General features: G+C 46.5%; 1 protein-coding gene across 1 annotated transcript in view; it reads right to left on the bottom strand.

Moving 5' to 3' along the window:
* Positions 1-4319: 4319 nt before the first annotated feature.
* LOC120841021 (ficolin-1-like) overlaps positions 4320-22595 on the bottom strand; it is a 118363-nt gene continuing 100087 nt past the window's right edge. The window contains exons 4-5 of the mRNA XM_042288208.1: positions 15913-16089; positions 4320-4663 (exon numbers count right to left, since the gene is read on the bottom strand). Coding sequence (XP_042144142.1) covers positions 4359-4663; positions 15913-16089 — 482 coding nt within the window. The 3' untranslated portion in view covers positions 4320-4358. The remainder of the gene's footprint in view (positions 4664-15912; positions 16090-22595) is intronic.

Here is a 22595-nt window from a genome sequence, read left to right as displayed (position 1 = left end):
CAGAGCGTGCAGTGGACACAATTCTCGGTGTGTAGACTCTCAAGGCATGAAGGCAAGCGGAAATATGTTTATCGGGTTAGTGTATCAAATATGTTTATTTCCACTTGATTACATAATTATTGATTCTTAGTAAATGGTTCCATAACGAGTTCTTTCTGCGACAGTCTCGTGTCAGGTGTTCAGTCGTAGTACCTGTGGACCTTGTTGTCGGATAACGCTCCTGGCACGTCGGTGTTCAGTTTGGTCGAGTGGCAACTTTGACCGACTGATGCTGTCTTGTAATCATACGTCATGTGCGGCCACTGACGTCTGATGCACTAAAGCTGCAGGGCTGGCTTCTAATCCGAAAATTTTCCTGGTAGTTTTCGGCATCAATGTAGCAAGCTCGGGCATGTATTGCTTACGTGGCTGTGCCTTTTGCTGTACCGTTGACTTGAAAGCTGGCAACAATTTTTGTTTGCTATCCAAGTCTGGTGGGGCTTGCAGTTCACTTTTGAGAGCAACCAACCATTCTATTCCTTCAAGTCACTCGGGCGCATTCTCCCTCAAAGTTGGAAATTGTGTACTTCGTGGAGTGGACACAGAAAATTGGTGTCAGCAAATTTTTAGGTATTGTCCTTGGACGACAACCGACACCAAATCCACTGTCACTGCATCGCCGTTCACCTGCTTTGTCGTGCTTACCTCTTGTTGAGGTGATGGACATGAGGAGCTTTGGGGTAATCAGGGATTCAGAATCTTCGTTTCAGCACCTTCGGCATCAGGGACAAAAGGTCGCCGAAGGTAATCCTTAATCTCCCGTGGTCGCTCCTCGAGACGTAATCGAGGGTCGTTTGGCACGAACCCTCGCCGACCAATTCATTGGTACGGGCTACTTTGGTAGACATGGTCGGCTTCACGCAGTGGTAGCAAAGTGGTTTTCGGTCGCACATTCGCATCACCTACGTTTTCCTCGGTGTACTTTGTTGAGCACAGACCTACACACGATGCCGGGAATGCTTCGGCGTTAGAGTGTCTCATTGAATTGGCATTGAATACAAAGGGGCAGCCGGTGGCGGTCGTCGTGCCATTGTGGCGTAAGTTGCCCTTGGTTTGTCAAGTGCCGCTTCGCTCGCAGAAGTCTCGGTTGAAATACCTGTCAAACGTGTTCCGAAACAATCTCGGCAATCAAAATAAAAGCCGGGCAACTGATGGCAGGAAGTAGCTTCCTGATCTCCTCCCAGACAACGTCGTGGATGCCTGGGAGGCTGGCGTCGAAGTAGTAGCTGGACAACTCGAGTGTCGAGACGCCGGGAAGTTGTTCATAGTGGCAGGCTCGGGCATGCAGTGCACATTCCATGTTGGAAGCCTCAGTGATATGAACACTTCGACTGTTGTTGGGGGGTTGCGGACAAGGCTGCCAAAGGTGTTGTCCCTCACGTGAGGGGCATGGGATTCTTAGGTTCTTGTCTTCTGCAGCATCAAGGTCGGCGTGGGCGTGGGCGTGGGCGCTCGATCAAGCGCAAAACATCCTCCACGAGTGCGGTGGCGCTCTCATTGGGGCAGTGCCCTGGACAGAATCAAGAATGCGGCTCTCTCTCGTTGATGTTGGCTGACGAATGCGCGCTTCAGCTCGATCTTGCAAACTTCCCATGACGTTAAGGAGGATCCATGGTTCTCAGACCAGCGCCGGCAGTTTCCTCCACGAGAAGTATAGGTTCTGCAGGAGCTGGTTGTCTGTCCACCCAATGTGGCGGGCGACACTGTCATATTGTTCAATCCAGTCCTTGATGTCTTCATACAGCTTGCGTGAAAAAGCGTCGGAGTGGGATTTGCGACGGGCATGCAAACAATGGTGGGAGGGGACACGGTTTGCTCCTACAGGCTTGTCATTGTTGGCTTAGTCAGCTTCGGATTTTCTGACAGGAGACCGAATTCCGGTGGTTTTTCCTGGTAGCAGCAACTGGCTCGGATTTCAGGTGCTTCGTGGTGTATTTCCGAGGTTACTCCTTGTGGTACTCGGTCGTCTTGCGGTTGTTCTGCCAGGCTCGGGTCAGGACTTTGCTTATGGCTCGACAGGGGCATAAGACGCAGGATAGTCCGCCAGCCGTGTCCCATTATCGGGTAACTCGGCTGAAGAGCCGCCGGGTTCACACAGAGTGAAGGGCTATGGGTAAAGTGCCCAGCACCTCCACCTGAACATACGATTAGAGCTGAGCATGACCTGCAGTGTCCCAAAATAGTGAATATTGATAGAAGAGAGTACTGGAACAAGGATCCGTGACAGTATAACAAAACTCGCAGAAGAGAATCTATCCTGAACACTGAAGAAGCTGCATTGCTTTAGTGGCATTTTGTCCGAATAAATCCTCTCCTTCGGGGTTTGGCGACTGCCGTGGACGTACTGAACTGAAATGGATGTGGGACCACTTTTCTGGCAATGAGCCATTGCAGACTGTTGCCACAAAGCGGCGTGAGCTGGGTACGTAACACGCTCGATGAAATGTCCGGACAGCTTGTAATTCGCGTAACGAGTGTGGATGAACGTTTGTGTTGACGAAACGTGCGACAGACCAGCGGGATCAATACCAACTGCAACACCTGTGCTCTGTGAAAGTGCACGTCTACGCCGGAACAATTTCGGAAGCAGCACAGCATCACCTAAAGCATGGCACAGGAACTACCAGCTTGAAGGCAGCTCTTCGGTGCGCCGCACACCTGTGCTCCGTGAACGTGCACTTCTACGCCGGAACAATTTGTAAGCAGCACAGCATCATTCAGCACGGCACGGGAACTACCAGCTTCAAGGCAGCCTTCCGGTGCGCCGCACAACCGAAGTGAGCCCTCGGTCATTTGACCGAAGCTGCACCGCGATTGCACACCGCCAAGCACGACTCATGCAATTTCCGTTGTTAAACTGTGTATCCAAATATATTGCCCACGCTTCACTTCAAACCTCGAAGATTCCGATGGTCAATGAGAGCACATAAACGTCGCCTTAAATTTTATCCTAGCGGTATCCGAATCAATCCGAGGTCCGAGCAACGTAGGTCAGATTGTCTCTTCCGTGGCAATATCCCGGTCGGTCACCAGCGAAATGCAGACGGTCACCAGCGAAATGCACACCGTTTCTCCGTATTTTCACGTTATACCTACGTCAAACACCACGCTGAACTCTGAACTCGCTTTCGACCGGCCTCATATGACGGCTTCCGCGTCTGAAATCAACTCGCCGAGACGAACGACAACCAAAAAAGCATCCGACAAGCTCCGGCCCAGCTGGGGCCAGCCGCTGCAAGGGCGCTGCCATCTTTCCTGTGACGTCACGTATTTGGTTTGGTCATGTGACGTGTGGTCAAATTTGCGTACAATGGCAGCCGCCTTATGGGGGTCACTTTCGAGTGCAGACCGGAACCCCGGTTTATCGCTCTAAGCCCCTCTACCTCGTTGCTCGCGACTCAGGCGCGTCAGTGTAAAACTGACGTCATTTCCTGCGCGCGGGCGCGCGTTTTCGCGGGAGGGTTGGTTTCCAGCCGACCCAGAACAAGACGCGCGTGCCGAGGCGTCGAAGCGGGTCTCGCCCAATGAGGGTCGGTCGAACTATCACGTGATCCTGCACAGTACGCTCTTTCGTATTCAGCCCATTTCGAAGTGTTCAAAAGCATTTTTATTTCCCATATAAAATTAAAAGGTGTGTCTTTTGACACACAAACCAGTTTTATTTACTTATTTGTTCCTTTAGTTCTCATTTTTAATATTTGCGTCAAGATTTACATCGCGTGTTGAGAATTCTGTTATCTGGCAACGCTGATAACGCGCGGCCGGCGGTGCTTGGTGCCGCGCCAGCTTCCGCGCGAGCGTTCATAGCGCGTCGCGTTTTCGCGTGCAGAAAAACGCGCCATGTGGTCCGCGCTTTAGTCGGCGCTAATGGTGCGCAGTTGGTGAATTTAAGCCGCTCACACACTGCTCGTACGTCATAGAAACGACACGGGCTGCAGTCATGATTTCACTGCTTTCACGCCTCAATCAGGTTTCAAGCGTGTGTGCTTCGTGCATATGTATGCTTTTAACATGTCTAAAATGGGTTTTGATATGACCAGTGTGACGGGACCCTCATCTACAAGGAAGGCCTCAGACAGTGTTTGCAGCGTCTCTTTTGTAAAATGCATAAGCAGTGGGACCGCCGCTTTAGCGTTGGACGTTGGCGGTAGCCGGGAGAGCCAAGACAATTCATGCTGTTTTCTCTAGCAGTGATATTTTATTTCCAAAGCTTGCAGAAAAAAAGTCAAAAAGCGAGAAATTAACGGAGCATATCGTAAATGGCAACTTCCGCGCAATTTAGTGCTTTTCTTTTTTTGCACCGAAGCAGAAATTAGAAATTAGATACGTTTGGATCTAAAAGCGCCCGTGCAGAAACCATAGTCGTAGTCCCTGATCTTCATCTCCACACTGTCGTAGGGATAATAGTAGGATTCTTCTTGGCCTTTGATGTGCCAGGTAATACCGAGGGCCTTTGTTGGCGAAGTGTAGGTGAATTTACGTCCGTTAAGATTTGCCTCGTTGCAATCCTTGAACCACCAGCCACCACTTAGTCTTGCGGAGCATCTGTCTCCGTCGGGTGGCTGCGTCATGCTCTTCTTGACGGTGAACTTCTGTCCGTTGTGGTAGGACAACGCGTCGTAATCTGTGCATGCCAAAACACCAGTGTCAGCCAAGCGAGGCTGTTGACGGCTCTTGCATTATGATATTCTAACAAGCAGCAAATATAAAATATTATGTTCTGTGATATAATATGTTCTGTTATAGGCAAACATCTAGAATCATTTTACTGCGTCAGTGAACACAAAATGATTTTCGTTACTTCCAAACTGATTTGCATACAAATTGTTTAGACGCATTGATTGACACAACTGAACTAGTAACTTAAATTACAAATCACAGTACTTTTTTTCTGAAGTTAATGCATTTTAAAATCTGGTCCGAAAGGCTCCATGGTAACATTGACAACACTGAAAACGCGACGCCAAAAACGTGACGCTAAGTGGAGCAAGCTACCGCCCGCTACAAAGGTACGGCCATTATCATTCTTCAATCCATTTATTGATTCCTATATAGGATTACTATATGGGGACAGCACAGTTTGTACTTGTTTGGTGGCGTGCAATAAATTCTAAGCTAGCTCACGCCAAAAAGAAAAAAAAACGCTTAAAGTACAGTGTCGTTTTAAACTGTCTGCTCGACTTCCAAGTTATACAGCGTGTGACATCACACTGCTGGAGAACACGGGAAAATTTGAATGTTGATTTTGGCAGAACCTTCATTTGCTGCTTTCTCAATTGCTAATCTGAATGGAGAGATAATAAATAGCAAGTTGGGAAGACTAAAGCCTGGGTTTTTCGAAAATGCATTTAGTCTGACTAGTTCGACAACCCACTTAAAGTGTCAATAATTAATGTCCGGAATCGTGCTGGGGCTTCAGCTGTACCAGTCACTACGGATGTATGCAGTTGAACTGAATGGTAAACAAAACCTGGTAAGAAACAGCAGTCAAAAGTCAACATGATAGCAAAGGGCCAAACCGCGGCTCTCGAGCCGCGTGCGGCTGTTCACGGGTCCAAGTGCGGCTCACGGCTCCTTGGTAAGTCTGCCCCCTTTCTCCTCCCGTGTCACCAAGACAAAACAATATTCTACAATAAAAAAAAATAAAAAAGCTCATAGTCTTGGCAGTCTTGTACTAGACAACGTACATAAAACCATATTGCTTTTCGGCATAAAGATGCCCCATACATGGGTAAATTACTCTCAAAATGTAATTTAATTACATTTACAATTACTTTGTTTTAAAAGTAGTTTAATTACAATTACAATTACTAGTAAGTGAAAGTAATTCATTACGACTACAAATTACTTTTAAAATGTAATACAATTACTTATCTATGAGAGCGATTCGACTTGGGCCATATGACTTTAAGCGAGTAGTTAAGAATGCAACGCATTTGTTCTTTGCTTGCCCCACTTAGGAGGAGGCTTAGGCATCGCTGTGTAAATGTCATGTATTGTACGTTACTCGTGTGAATTATGTTAAATTATTAATACTACTGGACAGTCTGGGGCAATGAAGTCTTACATTCTTTTATTTTCAAGAAATCCCAGGTAGCACGCCAGAGGAATGCCCAACTTGGGCAAAGGTCTGGCAAACATAAGGGCCCAACTTTGGCGCAGTTAGGTTTTTGCACCATGGCACTCATCAGTGCCAAAGAACGGTGCCTAACTATAGCCTTAGTTGGGCGATACTAGGGCATGCCAAAGTTTGGCTCTTCTCTGGTACGCCAGAGGAGTGCCAAAGTTGGTGCCATACTTTAGCCATAACTGCCATAGTAAATCCTAATCTGGGAATGCGGGGTATGCCAAGGTTTGGCGTTTCTCTGGTCCGCCAGAGGAGCGCCAAAGTTGGTGCCATACTTCAGCCATAACTGCCAGAGTAACGCCTAATTTCGGTATTTGGGACGTGCCAAGGTTTGGCGTTTCTCTGGTCCGCCAGAGGAGCGCCAAAGTTGGTGCCAGACTTGAGCCATAGCTGCCAGAGTAACGCCTAATTTCGGTATTTGGGACGTGCCAAAGTTTGGCTTTTCTCGGGTCCGCCAGAGGAGCGCCAAAGTTGGTGCCATACTTCAGCCATAGCTGCCAGAGTAACGCCTAATTTCGGTATTTGGGACGTGCCAAAGTTTGGCTTTTCTCGGGTCCGCCAGAGGAGCGCCAAAGTTGGTGCCATACTTCAGCCATAGCTGCCAGAGTAACGCCTAATTTCGGTATTTGGGACGTGCCAAAGTTTGGCTTTTCTCGGGTCCGCCAGAGGAGCGCCAAAGTTGGTGCCATACTTCAGCCATAGCTGCCAGAGTAACGCCTAATTTCGGTATTTGGGACGTGCCAAGGTTTGGCGTTTCTCTGGTCCGCCAGAGGAGCGCCAAAGTTGGTGCCAGACTTGAGCCATAGCTGCCAGAGTAACGCCTAATTTCGGTATTTGGGACGTGCCAAAGTTTGGCTTTTCTCGGGTCCGCCAGAGGAGCGCCAAAGTTGGTGCCATACTTCAGCCATAGCTGCCAGAGTAACGCCTAATTTCGGTATTTGGGACGTGCCAAAGTTTGGCTTTTCTCGGGTCCGCCAGAGGAGCGCCAAAGTTGGTGCCAGACTTGAGCCATAGCTCCCAGAGTAACGCCTAATTTCCGTATTTGGGACGTGCCAAAGTTTGGCTTTTCTCGGGTCCGCCAGAGGAGCGCCAAAGTTGGTGCCATACTTCAGCCATAGCTGCCAGAGTAACGCCTAATTTCGGTATTTGGGACGTGCCAAAGTTTGGCTTTTCTCGGGTCCGCCAGAGGAGCGCCAAAGTTGGTGCCAGACTTGAGCCATAGCTGCCAGAGTAACGCCTAATTTCGGTATTTGGGACGTGCCAAAGTTTGGCTTTTCTCGGGTCCACCAGAGGAGCGCCAAAGTTGGTGCCATACTTCAGCCATAGCTGCCAGAGTAACGCCTAATTTCGGTATTTGGGACGTGCCAAGGTTTGGCGTTTCTCTGGTCCGCCAGAGGAGCGCCAAAGTTGGTGCCAGACTTGAGCCATAGCTGCCAGAGTAACGCCTAATTTCGGTATTTGGGACGTGCCAAAGTTTGGCTTTTCTCGGGTCCGCCAGAGGAGCGCCAAAGTTGGTGCCATACTTCAGCCATAGCTGCCAGAGTAACGCCTAATTTCGGTATTTGGGACGTGCCAAAGTTTGGCTTTTCTCGGGTCCGCCAGAGGAGCGCCAAAGTTGGTGCCATACTTCAGCCATAGCTGCCAGAGTAACGCCTAATTTCGGTATTTGGGACGTGCCAAAGTTTGGCTTTTCTCGTGTCCGCCAGAGGAGCGCCAAAGTTGGTGCCATACTTCAGCCATAGCTGCCAGAGTAACGCCTAATTTCGGTATTTGGGACGTGCCAAGGTTTGGCGTTTCTCTGGTCCGCCAGAGGAGCGCCAAAGTTGGTGCCAGACTTGAGCCATAGCTGCCAGAGTAACGCCTAATTTCGGTATTTGGGACGTGCCAAAGTTTGGCTTTTCTCGGGTCCGCCAGAGGAGCGCCAAAGTTGGTGCCATACTTCAGCCATAGCTGCCAGAGGAACGCCTAATTTCGGTATTTGGGACGTGCCAAAGTTTGGCTTTTCTCGGGTCCGCCAGAGGAGCGCCAAAGTTGGTGCCATACTTCAGCCATAGCTGCCAGAGTAACGCCTAATTTCGGTATTTGGGACGTGCCAAAGTTTGGCTTTTCTCGTGTCCGCCAGAGGAGCGCCAAAGTTGGTGCCATACTTCAGCCATAGCTGCCAGAGCAACGCCTAATTTCGGTATTTGGGACGTGCCAAGGTTTGGCGTTTCTCTGGTCCGCCAGAGGAGCGCCAAAGTAAGTGCCAGACTTGAGCCATAACTGCCGCAGTAAATCTTAATTTGTCGATTCGGGGCATGCCGAAGTTTGGCTTTTCTCTGGCTACCCACTGAAGTGCCAAATAAGTGCCAAAAGTGGCAAAGAAAGCCGAGAGGCCAGCCCAAGTTTCGAATATCTCTGGTGTGTCACAGAAGTGCTCTTTCACGCGTCCCAGAAGAGAAATAAATTAAACAAGCGTTGGAAACACGATGGTAAGATGTCATCACCTCCGTTCCCAAGCAGCACGGCAATACTTTGCAGTATCGTGCCAGTGCCGGCCGAAAGTCGGTTCCAATATTGCTCAACTGTCCAGTTTTGTACCACCGTTTGATACCCGACGGGTATTGCCGTACAGCTGTTTCGCCCCGGCCTAGCGTTCGCGCAATATTGTGCGAAAACTCTACGATGCGTCTGCTTCGTATTGGCCGAACGTCGTGCAAGTATGTGTACGTTGCATGTCATTTGTTGCATATCCAATCACTTATACGGACAAACAATTTTTTTTCGATCGCGCCCAGAAGTTTATTAAACAACTATCTTTGCACGCAATGTATTTTCAACATATTTACAAAGGTCACACTTCTCTGTAGAACGAAAAGCAAATTATAAAATACAATTAGCACTGTCCTCATGCCAAGCAAAACTCATCACACAAAATCCGCGGAGATTGAGAGGAAAGCAGGACGACTATCAGAATCATGCTTGAGTGCACTTACTAATAAAAGAGCGATATCATGTAATCCTTGATAGATGCATAATCCAACTCAGGCACCCCACAAACATATTCGAGGATTCGAGGACTGACGTCTCGTCGTCGGCGAAGAGCAGTTTTTGTCGAAGCGTGTCCAACAAACACATCACAAGTATTCCACGAACTCCGGTGCAAAAAATGGCTGTTACCGAAAAATTGGCATGGACGTATTCCGACCGTTTACGAAGAAAAAAACACAGCCGCGTCTGCAGCGCACGAAAGCAACAGAACACTGAAGAGCGCAGTTCGAAAACCGGACCTACGTGGCCCGCTTATTTCTATAACTAGGCAAACGGCGAAAACGACAGCCCCAGAGGTCCCATCAGCGTGACAGAGAAAGTCACGTGAAAAATTTTCGTCGAAACGTTTTTGTCCTACGCGTCCTACATAGAGAGGTCACGCTGGGTCACGCGTTTCGCTTCACCCTTTTGATTTGCTTAAAGCGGCTGTCGCGCTCGCTGACAGCCACACGAAGACACAAAAGCAGGTGGGGAGGATTTGCAAAAGGCGAGGTCGAAGGGGAATCAACAACGCATAAAAGGAAAGGCCGCTTCTCCGGCGACCTTGTCGCCTTGCCTAGTCTGTCAGCGTTCGGCTTCCATTGAGGGCCTCAGAAAGATAATCTCCTTTCTTGAGAGCGAAATGGACGGGGTGGTTATGTTTTTCGGGCTTGTCGCCATCCGATAAGCCTCAATTATTTCTGTCCCCACTCGCTCGCAGTGGCCTCCCATGGCTGTCGTACCGGTGAAATTAGGAGCGCAAATATACTCCAGAAGCCGGGCGAAGACATGATAAATGTAATAACAAAAACGGCTTGACATCACAAAAATAACAATTTTATTAAACGTTTCGCCTCCCATGCGGGAGGCATCTTCAGTAGAGCGCAGAGCGAGTGAGAGTCGCACAAAAAAATTCGGCTATTTAGGCATAAAGTTTGTGTACACGTCCGGCAGGGGGCCACGGTTCTTGTTTACCAGCGATGAATCACTTCCGCGTTTGTCGTTCTGGATGAACCAAGATTCCAGCAGCTTCCTCAGTCCCCACCTTTTATCCCTCGCCTTGTCAAAGTCAAATTGGTGTCCTGACGTCCATGCATGGTCGACGAGTTCGGACTTGAAGCGGGTGGCGTTCGTGGAATTGGCGACATCCCGTGCGTGTTCTTTTAGTCTTGTTTTTCTTTTTCGTTCCGTCTCTCCAATGTAGGAAGCGTCACATTCCTTGCACTGCACCTGGTAGATCACGACCCTTTCTGCCTCTGGTGGGGTCGGGTCTTTTGGCTTGGAGATAACATTGGCAATTGTTCTGTAGGGTTTGTATACAGTTCGTACCCCCAACGGCCTAAGGGCGCGTCCCAATGCCTCCGAAACCCCCTTAACGTACGGGATGCACACGACGTCTCGTGTTCGTTCGGCTCGATCCGGGCGCCGACGGGACATTTGTTTCTTAACGCGATTGATAAACCGGTCGGGGTAGTTACGTTTCTTCAAAGCCTCCCGCCCATGGCTAAGTTCTTGATCGCTAAGTGTTGAGTTAGATGGGTGATGAGAGTGGTAGTCAAGAAAGTTTTGTCTGTCACATGGTTTACCATATACGGATGTCTCCATCTTAAAGAAAGATTCACTAGTTCTATGGACACGTACATATAAAAACGGCAAGGTACTATCGGTTTCATGTTCGCAGGTGAACTGAATTGAGGGGTTTGAGGGGGATGCCATAGGGCATCCGCTGACCTGATGATATATGTCCCCATTAAAACTAAAATTACACTGGTTGACACGAAAACGCAAAAAAGGAGTATAACGTCATCAACAAGGAGGGTTGTGCGAGTGGACAACGACTGGTCTCCCAGCAACCGGTCACGGGCGACATCAACCGCCAGGGCGTTGGGGACATTCGTAAATAATGAAATCACATCAAAGGATACCATAGCCTCGTGCGGTAGCATGGTCTGAGCGCGTATAAGTTCAACAAAGTCACGGGAATTCCGGACGCTAAACTTATTGTTTCCCGTAAGAGGGCTCAGAATCATTACCAGATATTTGGAAAGTCTGTAAGTGGATGAATCAATAACATATACAATCGGGCGTAGGGGGCAACCCGGTTTGTGAATTTTGGGGAGTTCATACATCTTGGGTGTCGCGGCGTCAAAGGAGAAGAGATGACGGTATAGGTGATCACTGATGCGTCCTTTCTTTTTCAGCTCTCGAAGGTGGTCAGCTAACTCTCTTTCGGACTTAGCGGCGGGATCTCTTGATAGCCTCACGAAATAGCGACTGTCATTTATAACTTCATACATCTTCTTCAGGTAGTCATCCCTATTAAGCACAACGGTTCCTTTTCCTTTGTCGGCCTTTAAAATCATGATCGAGCTGTCTGACTTCAACTGATTAAGAGCAATGCGTTCTTGTTGATCTAAATTTGACCCGGCCGGTTTCACATTGTTCGAAACACTGACAACGCGGCTTCTCGCGAAATTTACCCCTGTGACATCGTGCACATGTCTGAGTTTCTCTTCAATTTCAATTATGAAGTCACGTTTTGGAACGTACCGTGGAGCAAGGGCATAGTCCAGTCCTTTAGATAGCAGAAATTGCAAGCCAGGGTTGGTAATAGTAACATAGGGTACGTACGGCAGAATTCTCTGCCATAAAAAAAATGATTTGGCTAACGCCAATTTAACGCGAAATAGGTGCAAAGAGTTTTGCGATAAAAAGCGTAAAGCGAAAAAAAGGAAAAAAAAAAAAAAGAAAGACTGAAGGAAAGGAGAAATAAGAAAAAAATCTGGTGACGTGGCCAAAAAAAAAATTCTGTTCATGTGATTTTTTTTGTTACGTGACCAAACAAAAAGAAAATAAAAAAAATAAACTAAATAAAAAAAGGAACACAAGAAAAAAAACAAGCCCGGTTTCGAAGCTAAGCCCGCTTGATCGTGAAACTAGCGCGCTGTCTGTCGCGCCAACATAACTTTTTTTGTCTTTCTTTATTGCAAGTTGCGCCAACATAACTCTGCCTGTAATGCTCACGCATTCTCCCATCATAGGAGAAAGCTTAGTTGCCTTCGTAGTTTTTCATGCATGTGTTATTTTTATTTGTGGCAAGAGTTCACGTCCAGAATGCTTTTAGAGTTTTCGAGCAAAACGAGTTTTCTTCATCTGAGTCACCTTCTAGAACCAGTAGACCGCACTGGGTCGTCGGGCTAATCAAGCAGCTTTTTTCAAATTCTCTGGCGTGCCCGTCCTCGGATCCGAGGTCGCCGTTTGACAAGCTTAACTTTCTTCCACCTTTTAGCCGCAACCCCCACGGCAGCTTTCTTCCGTCCCCACTCCCTCTCGAGAGGATGGCTCGCCCCGAGGCTAATCCCATTCTCTAGACGCTCTTTCCACCCAACGATGGCCCTTTCCCTCCCCGTCCCCTAGCTTCGGGAGAGAAGGTTCTTCTCTGTAGAACGTCCCGTTTGTACAGCGGCCTTTAAAGCTCAAATTGTCCTGTCTGATCGTCCCTTTTGTGTCTCCACTTTTAATGTTTAAAAAGTATCAACACGCTAAAATAGTACAATTTCCAGGATTTTATTTTCATTCCCCAAGTGTGATGCGGGAGCCGCGCCACGGAGCCCCGGTCGTTTCCGCTCTTTGTTATCGCTAGGATTTGACAGTGCTCAATCACAATGCAAGACAGACACGCACAGAGCCACGCTCGCTTTTGCAATGCGCCGCCTAATAATGATATCTCTTGTGGAAACGTGCGTACATCCGTCTTGTCCAGTGTTAGCTCAATTGACAGCACTTTCTGTAAAGGCGGATTCACACCGGGGCTGTAAGCAGTCGCGCGATCCAACTAAATCGCATCGCAAAAAAAAAAAAAAATAAAAGTAATTAGTTGGTCAATTTGGCGTGCGCGATGAGCGAGTCCAACGCCTTCGTTGGCGAGTCGCTTCTCAAAAACTCTCGCTCCGAACGCCGTTGGTTGGCTGGGCCTCTCCGCGACTAGAGTGCATTGTAAAAAGTCGGGTCAGCAAGCGACTGCTCGAAACCCGTCACTTTTTGCCCGCGATGGTCGCTTTTGCGATGAAAGTTATGGCGCGACTAGATCGGATCGCCGGTGTGAACGCGCCATAATGTCGAACCAGTCTCATGGCGCGCTCCGATATTGGCTTGTGTACCTACGCGCGAGTGCAACCTCTGGCACAATTTATTTGCGTTTGCAAAGCCTGCTCCAGCCGCGTCAAAACATTCAGCCAACCTTTGGACTGCAGAAATCAAGAGACACCCGAAATAACATAAAGTTGCCAGCCGAATAAAACTTGATTTCTATTTAATTAAGATGAAGACCACCCGCATACATCAAATAATTCGTCAGCCGAACTCCAAGGCAGTAAGCCTAGTTCTGGCACTTTTTTGGCAACTTTGGCCCGCAGCTGCCAGATCACAGGCAAACTATCGGGAAGCGAAGCCTAACTTGGGCGCTCGTTTGGCTACTTGGGCCCAAAGATGCCGGATCTCAACCGAACTACAAGGTAGTAAGCGTAACTCTGGCACATCTGTGGCGATTTTGGCCCGAGTGTGCCGGGTGACGGCCAAACTGTGAAAAAGTGAAGCCTAACTTTGGCATAAGTTTGGCGATTTTGGCCCGAAAATGCCAAAGCTCTTCCGAACTACAAGGTAGTAAGCCTAACTCTGGCACATCTCTGGCGATTTTGGCCCGAATGTGCCAGGTGACAGCCGAACTGTCAAAAAGTGAAGCCTAACTTTGGCATTAGTTTGGCGATTTTGGCCCAAAAATGCCAAAGATCTGCCGAACTACAAGGTAGTAAGCCTAACTCTGGCACATCCGTGGCGATTTTGGCCCGAATGTGCCAGGTGATAGCCGAACTATCAAAAAGTGAAGCCTAACTTTGGCATTAGTTTGGCGATTTTGGCCCAAAAATGCCAAAGATCTGCCGAACTACCGGGCAGTAAGCCTAAATCTGGCATTTTTTAGGCGATTTAGGCCCGAAGATGCCAGACGACAGCCGAACTACCCGGCAGCGAAGCCTAAGTTTGGCACTTGTTTGGCGAATTAGGGCCAAGATACCCAGACTGTTGCCAAGGGAGGTCAGGTTTGGCACTACTTTGGCTTCTTCGGGCTTTTTAGTGCCCTAAACTGCCAGACGCAAGCCAACTTTTGGCCCAGAACTCGGTGCTGCCTGGGATAATATTAAATTAGCTCATATGCTCGAAGGAGCCAGATCGGTAAAGTAAAATCAGGTTGACACAATTTCGCTAGCCAGGCAAATAAATATACGACAATTAGTCTTCTCAGAATATTTTAATAGTGTTATTATAATCCACACGTGCTAATAGGAACGCATTTACACACAGACGTTTTATGTTATTGTCCTGTCATGTACCTAAATATGCTATGTGCCTTATATATATGTGTGTATATGCGCGTCTGTATGATGCGTATGTATGTATGTGTGTGTATGTATGCGTGTATATACATGTATGTATATACATATGTATATGTGTATGTGTATATATATATATATGTATATGATTTTTTTGTTATCTTTAACAGCGTGTTTAACTTATGCTGTTCTTCTGGTTCTTTTTTATTTATTTATTTATTTGCTTAATGTTAAAAGCTGAAAACTTAATGTTATTACTTCATGTGTAGTATGTCGCCGTGTGCCAATTGTAAGGCTGCAGAGGCCTTGTCAAGTCAAACTTTTGACTTTTTGCCCCTGCAGCCTACATCAGTTTCTGATGTGAAATAAAGGATTGATTGATTGATTGATTCATTGATTTATTTACATTGAGTTGGAACTATGATGGTTCAGAATTATGTAAGAACCGAATCGGGGCTCCTGAATCAATGGTGACAATATTCCCAGGTGAGAAGTCAGTCTCCAAAACGCTAAATCCAATATGATACGAAGTAAAGCCAACAGAAAATAAACTTGGAACTGCGAGTGTGTCACCGAGAGCTAGGCCGCTGGTGCGGGCACTGAGGCTTTCAGAGGCATTCCGCCAGAGCCGCAGTCTTGCAAAAGTAATTTGTAATTGTGCCCGAAATTTTGCACTTACTGAAGCTAGAAAGTAATTAAATTACTATTACAATTCCTTATAGCCCAAAGTAATTAAACGCAATTACAAATTTAAAAGAAAGTAATTAAATTACATTAATTCAATTAGTGTACTTGAATTACTACTTCCTTTTGTCCTGCGGCTCTCAGAACGTTTATAGTTTTGTTTGCATCTCTAACCCCATGTCACTCTGGCCACCCCTGTTATAGCACATCATTTTTACCATCTCATAAAAGGTGGATCATGCCGGCGTGTTTCGCGGAACATGAGCCGAATTGTTCGTGCGAAACTACACGTCACACAGAAGATTTTAATTTCGTTCTAGTTTCTTAAAAGGGTACGTTCAGAACAATCATTAGCGTCTGCGATAACGAAGTTCTGAATTAGGTTTGGGAATTTGAATTTCTAAATTAACAAATTTAAACGATGTTTCAGCTAGAAAATAGCTAACAACCGTCTAGAATCACAAAATCAGCGCACGTAGAAAGACAGAAAGCACCCCAAGCATTTACAGCCTTTCAAAAACAGTTTGGGCTTGTTTTCAATTTTCGGTTTTCTATCGGCAGAGCCGCAGAGGTCCTGCTCCCTGCTGACAAAGCCCTCAATAACACGCGCCATTCCACATTCTTCGCATTTGTTGCGAAAGGCACTGCGGCAGAACCGATACCTACCTTGATGAGGACCCTCGTAGTCGGCAACGGTCAGCTTGTAACCCTCCTGTTTGGAGCCGACGACGAATTTGTGATAGAGCAATACTGTCGGTTCCCTTTGTCCTATTTTTGTCAGTTCGATTCTGAGAGCTTGTTGGTTGTTCGGAAAACTCGTAAGTGCATGAAGATTATCAAGTCCTTTGACGGAAGGAAAAAAATGCGCTTAGAAATAAACACGAACACCCTCTCCAAATGGTAAGACTGACTCATAAACCCTCCATGACGTGAGGCCTCACTCCTAACATGAGCTGCAGGAATGTGCATGGCGCTGACTAAAACCATAGATCAAACCAAGCTAACGATAGTAAATTGAAACAAGAAACACCTACAAGAGTAGCGACTCACATTTTTCGTTTCACGATGCTATATAATCATATGCTTCAATAGCAGAAAAATATGCATTGAATTATATAAAGATAATTGTTGGTATTCATTAGCAAGCTAAAATGCTGGCAGAATAAACTTATTTGTGAGAGCTTGTTTTGAATGGTGAGTATCAATGTTAGTTGCAAAGCAAATAAACACAGATAGGCTACGTCACCCGAGGGTATCTTTATTGACTGGTTTTGTTTTACATGTGAACCAAAATTAATATTAATACTACTGGTGATTTCTGTTTAACGCAATATTCTTGTTTCTTTTTGTTGGTTTGGGGGAGATTCTCAAAGGAGAGTTAACGTGGCTGACAGATGTGATGTGGGCCACGGGGCATTTAGCCCACTAAAGTCCGCGGGAAAGTTTACCCCGTGACGTGACGCGAAGGTGTCACGTTACAACCACGACTCCAACTGTCTATATGTGGCGCCACTCGTTTATCAAAATGGCGGTAATAGTGAGGATCGGAGATACGTGATGGTATACCATTTTCTAGGCCTGTCTCGTGGTGTGCTGACATTACTGAGCGACACGAATTATTCCCGCTTTGGCGAGGAAGCTGGAGTAGTGCGCAGGCAGGTCGCATTTTTCTCCCGAAAGCAACAAATATGCGTAGCGTAATATTGACTCCATGGTACAGTTTTTTTTTCTTAGGGGCGAAGCTCCTTAGGGTCTAGCCTTGTCCGGCGTCCGTGCTCACATCAATTGCACTGCCTCCGAAATCGGCCCAAATAAAAAAAAAAAAAAAAAGTACGTTTGTTTAGGGGCTCGAATTGGGAACCGCTTGCTTACGAGGCAGACGTCTTAACCACTACGCTACACTTTTTTTTTCTTTATTGCACACTACGCTACACTTCAACGTTGCATGTAGTCGCTCAACGTCTATACAGGAGATGGCGCTGCGGTCAAATGCTCAACTGCGTATATAACCACGATCCATACAACACATTCTCTTTCTGACATGGACCGTTGACTTAAGCGGTGGAGATGCGTTCCCCCCGCTTCTAGCGGATCCAAGCTGATCCGCTAGAAGAACCACTGGCTCTGCATTTCACCCACCATTAAGCAGTAATAATGAAGTTGAAACGCAATCCGGAACTCCGCACCACCCATGAACAATAAAATCAGTATCATCAGCACCACCACAGCTTCGCCGCAATGAACATCATTCACCACGTGGAGATGCGGCCACATTTTTTTAAAACATAAAGTCACGAGCAAAACAGAAACCAAATGTATAAAGCAGGCGAGCTCCTTAACGTTCCACAGGATTCTAAACCAGCGAGGAACGGACGACAAAGGGACAAACACACACATTTTCCACCTCATCACTTTGCTTCACTCATAAAGATTGAGACGTGTGTGTTTGCGCCCTTGTCGTCCGTTAGTTTCTGGTTTAGTATGGTGTGTACCAAAAATACTGTTTTGAAGTCAACGCCTCGGTATAGACGTTAATGTCGGTTTCACACCTACCGACAAATGTGTCTCAGAACGTAGTTAGTGAGTTAAATAATATTTTGAGGCACTTAAAGATGTGATCTTAAAAGTCACTCCACTTTAGATGTGTTAAACGGGTAGATCATTCTTTAAATCGAACACTCGTATGTTACACATCGAGTTTTGCAATTTTTAGAGATCCATCCCTACCGAAAAACCCAGTATAACGTTTCTCTATCTGGATTGTAAAACTAGACATCTACATGGATTCTATCTGGATTTCATGTTTGCAGAAGTTATTCACTTGGCATCACGCTGCTGTTACCTGATGACGTATTTTATGATCATCCTTCGGGCACAGCACAACGCCGCCGACGCCGCTTGTTTCTTAAGTATTGTGAAAAGTGAAGTCGTCCTAGAGGTATAGGACGACTTCTAGGATGACCGCAAGGATGACGCCAAAACAATGGGACAAGTAAGATCGCTCGATGAGCGGAGCGAGCCGCTCAATCGTATATACATTTATCGGTTTATACGACGCTTTTTCGCTCATCGGGACAAGTAAGCCTTTCGCCTAAAAACATGTTTTACGAATGCTGTCTAAAATATTATTAAAGTGTTGTTTACGAAGCGTCTAAATCTCAATCTTGTGCTCTTGGAAAAGTCCGACCATAGCTTTATGCAAGACACTTTGAAGTGGTCACCGACCACCACTCTTTGTGCTGGCTTGCTTCCCTTAAGAACCTAACCGGACTCCTCGGTCGGTGGGCGCTAAAACTGCAGGAGTATGATTTTAATATCGTCAACAGAAGTGGTCAAAAACATCAAGACGCTGATGGCCTCTGCCGATGTACGCTTACCCTTAAAGGGCCTCTGAAAGGAAAAAAAGAACTTTTTTTTTAACAGTCTGTTGGGACACGCGTGGCACTAAACAAATTTTACGCGAAAAAAAAAATGTTTAGAGCGGTATTCACGGCGATAAATTTATTTGAAATTCTGCACGCAAAGTCCATGACGTCACGAAGTGGTCATTCGCTCAATGCGATGGTAATTCGCTCTTTCCACCTCGACGCGAAGGCGAAACCGGTCCACTTCTCCTCCAGGCGCTCGGCATGCCGAGATGAAAAACAAGTAGAAATGAGGTGACTAGCAACTAAATCGCGTCTCGGGTAGTGAATATTTCTCTAAAAATGTTTTCTTTTGCGTATAATTAATTTTTTGACACGGATGTCCCAACAACACTGTTAAAAAACTTTTTTTTTCTTTCCAGGGGCACTTTAACACCATTACTACTCTTGCACTATACACAAATACCACAGCTTCAATCGCTCCTATTTCCTGTGAGACTTTGCCTTCCGAGCAGCGTGCAGATCGTGTGAATAATTCAGATACTCTCCCACTTGAGAGGCAGCAATCCGTCCAAAAGTTGACGTTTTACTAACAGAGCTCAACAATTGTTTATATTGACGGGATATTGTTTTGTCAAAATTATGATCCACAGGGTAAGCGTTGGCTCCTTGTCATACCTCAACACCTCTGACAAGAGATATTACAAAATCTGCAAGATGAGCCCCCTGCCCGCCATCTCGGATTCCTAAAACCTACACAAGAGTTTGTCATCCATGGGTTCTTTTGGCCCGGAGTGTATAGTGCTGTATTCAAGTGCGTCAGGAGTTTCCAGCTGTGCCAGCGTCGAGAGTGTCCCACATCAACTCCCCCAGGACTTCTCGAACCCATAGCTCCCCCTCATTTACCGTTCGTCGTTGTGTGAGTTGACCTATTCGGACCCTTCCCAGAACTGGATAATTGTGTATATCGACCATCTAACATGTTACGTAGAAACAGCGGTCCTTCCCAACGCTACAGCACCCTAAATTGCTGCGTTCCCGCTGAACCAGGTGATTCTCCGCCACGGAGCTCCACGTACTCTCATAAAAGATCGCGGACGGTCCCTTTTGTCTACCACCGTGGAGGCGCTACTTAGTTACTTACCACTAAATTTATTTCTCATGTCAAAAAGAACTTGAGATGAACACCAGAATGATGCAATGACGTTACTTCCAAGCCATGTATATTGGAAACTCGGCCGAACACGCGTATCATTGTCTTTTGAGGCCATGGCGACGCCTTAGACATTCTTTGTTGTTATGGAATCACTATCGACGCTCTCCTTTGTTCACGCAACGAATGCGAAAAACAGTACGGCCTTTCGACACGGGCTTCTGGCCGGGGCCATTTTCAGTGTTCGTGCGTATGGCATGCACGTGATGTGTTTGCCTTCAGAAGCAACAAACATGCGCGTCCTGGGCTGTGGAGATCGCACGCTGGGCTGTAAATTTTTAAAAATTGAAATGTTGGATAAATTGAGCTCTAACTCTACTGCTGATATATGCCGCAGCACACAAGACGACCAAGAAAATGACCAAGATCTGGAATGGGTTATACAAGCCAATGAAGCCAAACCAGCGCTGAGAGCCTAAAGACTCTGGTTAAAATTCACGCCCGACGTTTCCAAGTACGGACAACCACTGTTGTGCGAACATTAGAGACACGGCCACGAAAGATTGCTGCACTGCCATTGGCTTCCAAGAGCCTCGTGTGGCACAGGCATTGTGTACTGGCGCATTTGACGTTGCTTGCAAGGCAAACACAAGCACACCAAGGGACTTTGCTGAAAGTATATGCCTTTTCCGCTTGGTCTCGGGGATCAAAAACCACGGTGTCGTGTGCATGTTTTTATGACTGGATTGGTTGGCATAGCTGATGAGATCGGCCGCGGTCTATTTGAAAGTAAAGGCGATGGGCACGGCGGTAAACAATGCAATTTGGACGTTGCCATGGCATCACTACGTCGTACATCCGTTGCCTCTCATTGATCCCATTTATTGTGCGTCGTTGCCGACATAAATCACACGACGGGAAAATCTAGCCGACATGCAAAACTAGAGTACCTCAATGTCCTTCTGTTGAGGGTGAGGCCATCGTTCGTAGAACCTGATGACGACAGCACGCGCTCACATGGAAAATAGAAAAGTTGCAGGAAACAAAATGTCGCCCTAGCACAGTCAGCGCCACGAACGCGTGCAGGGACATGCTTTTTCACGCGCTTCAGAGCAAATAAATAAATATAAGAGTTAAAAAAAAATTGGTAAGGTGTCATCACCCCAAGCCACCGAGCCCCGAAGCAAAGTGCACATAAAGGCACGCTAGGCAAAACCGATCCTAGCAGCAAACGCGTGCCGCGAGCCACCTTTCGTACGAGCTCGAGAGAAGAAAACAACAGCAAATGCTCTTGCAGCTTGATTCTGCTGTCGCCATCTCGTCGAACTTAATGAAAAAGAGTCTGTCCCGTCCAATTTATTTACACAAATACTACAATACGCAGGGTGTTTCACTGAAGGTGGACAAATTCGATATTGCGAAAACTACGCGTTGCACAAAAAAAAAAAAGGCTTGTGTCGTTTTGTTTTTAGGCCAGGGGCCCACTTAGGCAAATGATTAAAGTTTGAGATAACTAAGTTGTTAATTATTTTCGAGTAATTAATCTTATAAATATTGAGCTTAAGGACATGGTTTAATTTCGAAACTTGCTGAGCATCATTGAAACACACTAAATAAGAGAATTGAAGTGCGATAGAAGACACCCCGATAGAAAAGACCATAAATAAAATATCATGGTCCATCAAACTTTCTTGATGGTTCGTCAAACTTCTCTGATGGCCCATCAAACTTCCCTGATGGCCCACCAGGCTTCCTTGATGGTTCACCAGACCTTCTTGATGGCTCTTGATGGTCTATCAGACCCTCCAAATATACCATCAAAGAAATTTCGATGGTCCATCATACTTCCTTGACGGCGTCTGATGGACCATTGAAAACGTCTTCTTGGTTCGTCAGTTGCTCCAATGGCACCTGATGGTCCACCAGACTTCCTTGATGGACCATCCAGAGCGTTAGATGGTCTGTCAGGTACTTTAGTGGCAGCTAATGGTCCATCAAACCTCTCTGGTGGACCATCACAAGCGTTTGACGGTCGGCCAGAAGCTCATAACTGCATTTGATGGGTCGTCAGACCATCAGGCGATGGACCATCAAAAGTGTTTTGTACCATCAAATCGCATTTATTTATTTATTGCATGTTGCCCCGCAGTGCCAAGAGGAATTATTTCAGGGGGAGGGGGGTGTAGGTGTGAGAATCCATTTGCACAAGAATTACGGTCGTCAGATACAGAAACATACAAAAAAAAAAAAACAAGTTCGCAAAAAAAATTGTGTTGCTTTGACAAAGTATAGGCATTTCCACGATTTATATTCTGCGGTGGCTGTTATATGTGACGACAATATTCCATCAGTCGTGGGCGCGCGTTGTTGCAGTGGTTCTGAGCGAGTGCGTATTCCTCTGAACTCGATCGCATGCATGCTTAAACCAATCGCATATATACTGTGAACGACTTAAGTTTCGCGAGAACCTAATTTTCGCGAATTTCGCAAATCGCCGGCAAATCGCGAAAAATAGTTCCCGCGAACAATTCCGGTAAAATTTGAACACATGAAAATCTATATTGAGATTATACCGCGTCGCAAAAATTAGAACCCGCGAGTTATTACAAAACTTCAGATTTGACCTAAATCGCGAAGTATTGAGCCGGCGAAAAATACGTCGTTTACTAGTATATATATATATGAATACAATAACAGAACATTTTTAAACCCGCTCACACCATCAGAATTAACTGTCGATTGTACGACAGGCCTACTTGATGGTGCCTGAGAGACAATCAAATATTTCCTGATGGTGGCTGATGGACCATTAAAGGCTTCTGCTTAAAGGT

Source organism: Ixodes scapularis, unplaced genomic scaffold (assembly GCF_016920785.2).
Source record: "Ixodes scapularis isolate PalLabHiFi unplaced genomic scaffold, ASM1692078v2 ptg001274l_1___fragment_1__unscaffolded, whole genome shotgun sequence".
Taxonomy (NCBI): Eukaryota; Metazoa; Arthropoda; class Arachnida; order Ixodida; family Ixodidae; genus Ixodes; species Ixodes scapularis.
The sequence above is the reverse complement of the archived record's forward strand: the minus strand, read 5'-3'. Positions and strand labels throughout refer to the sequence as shown.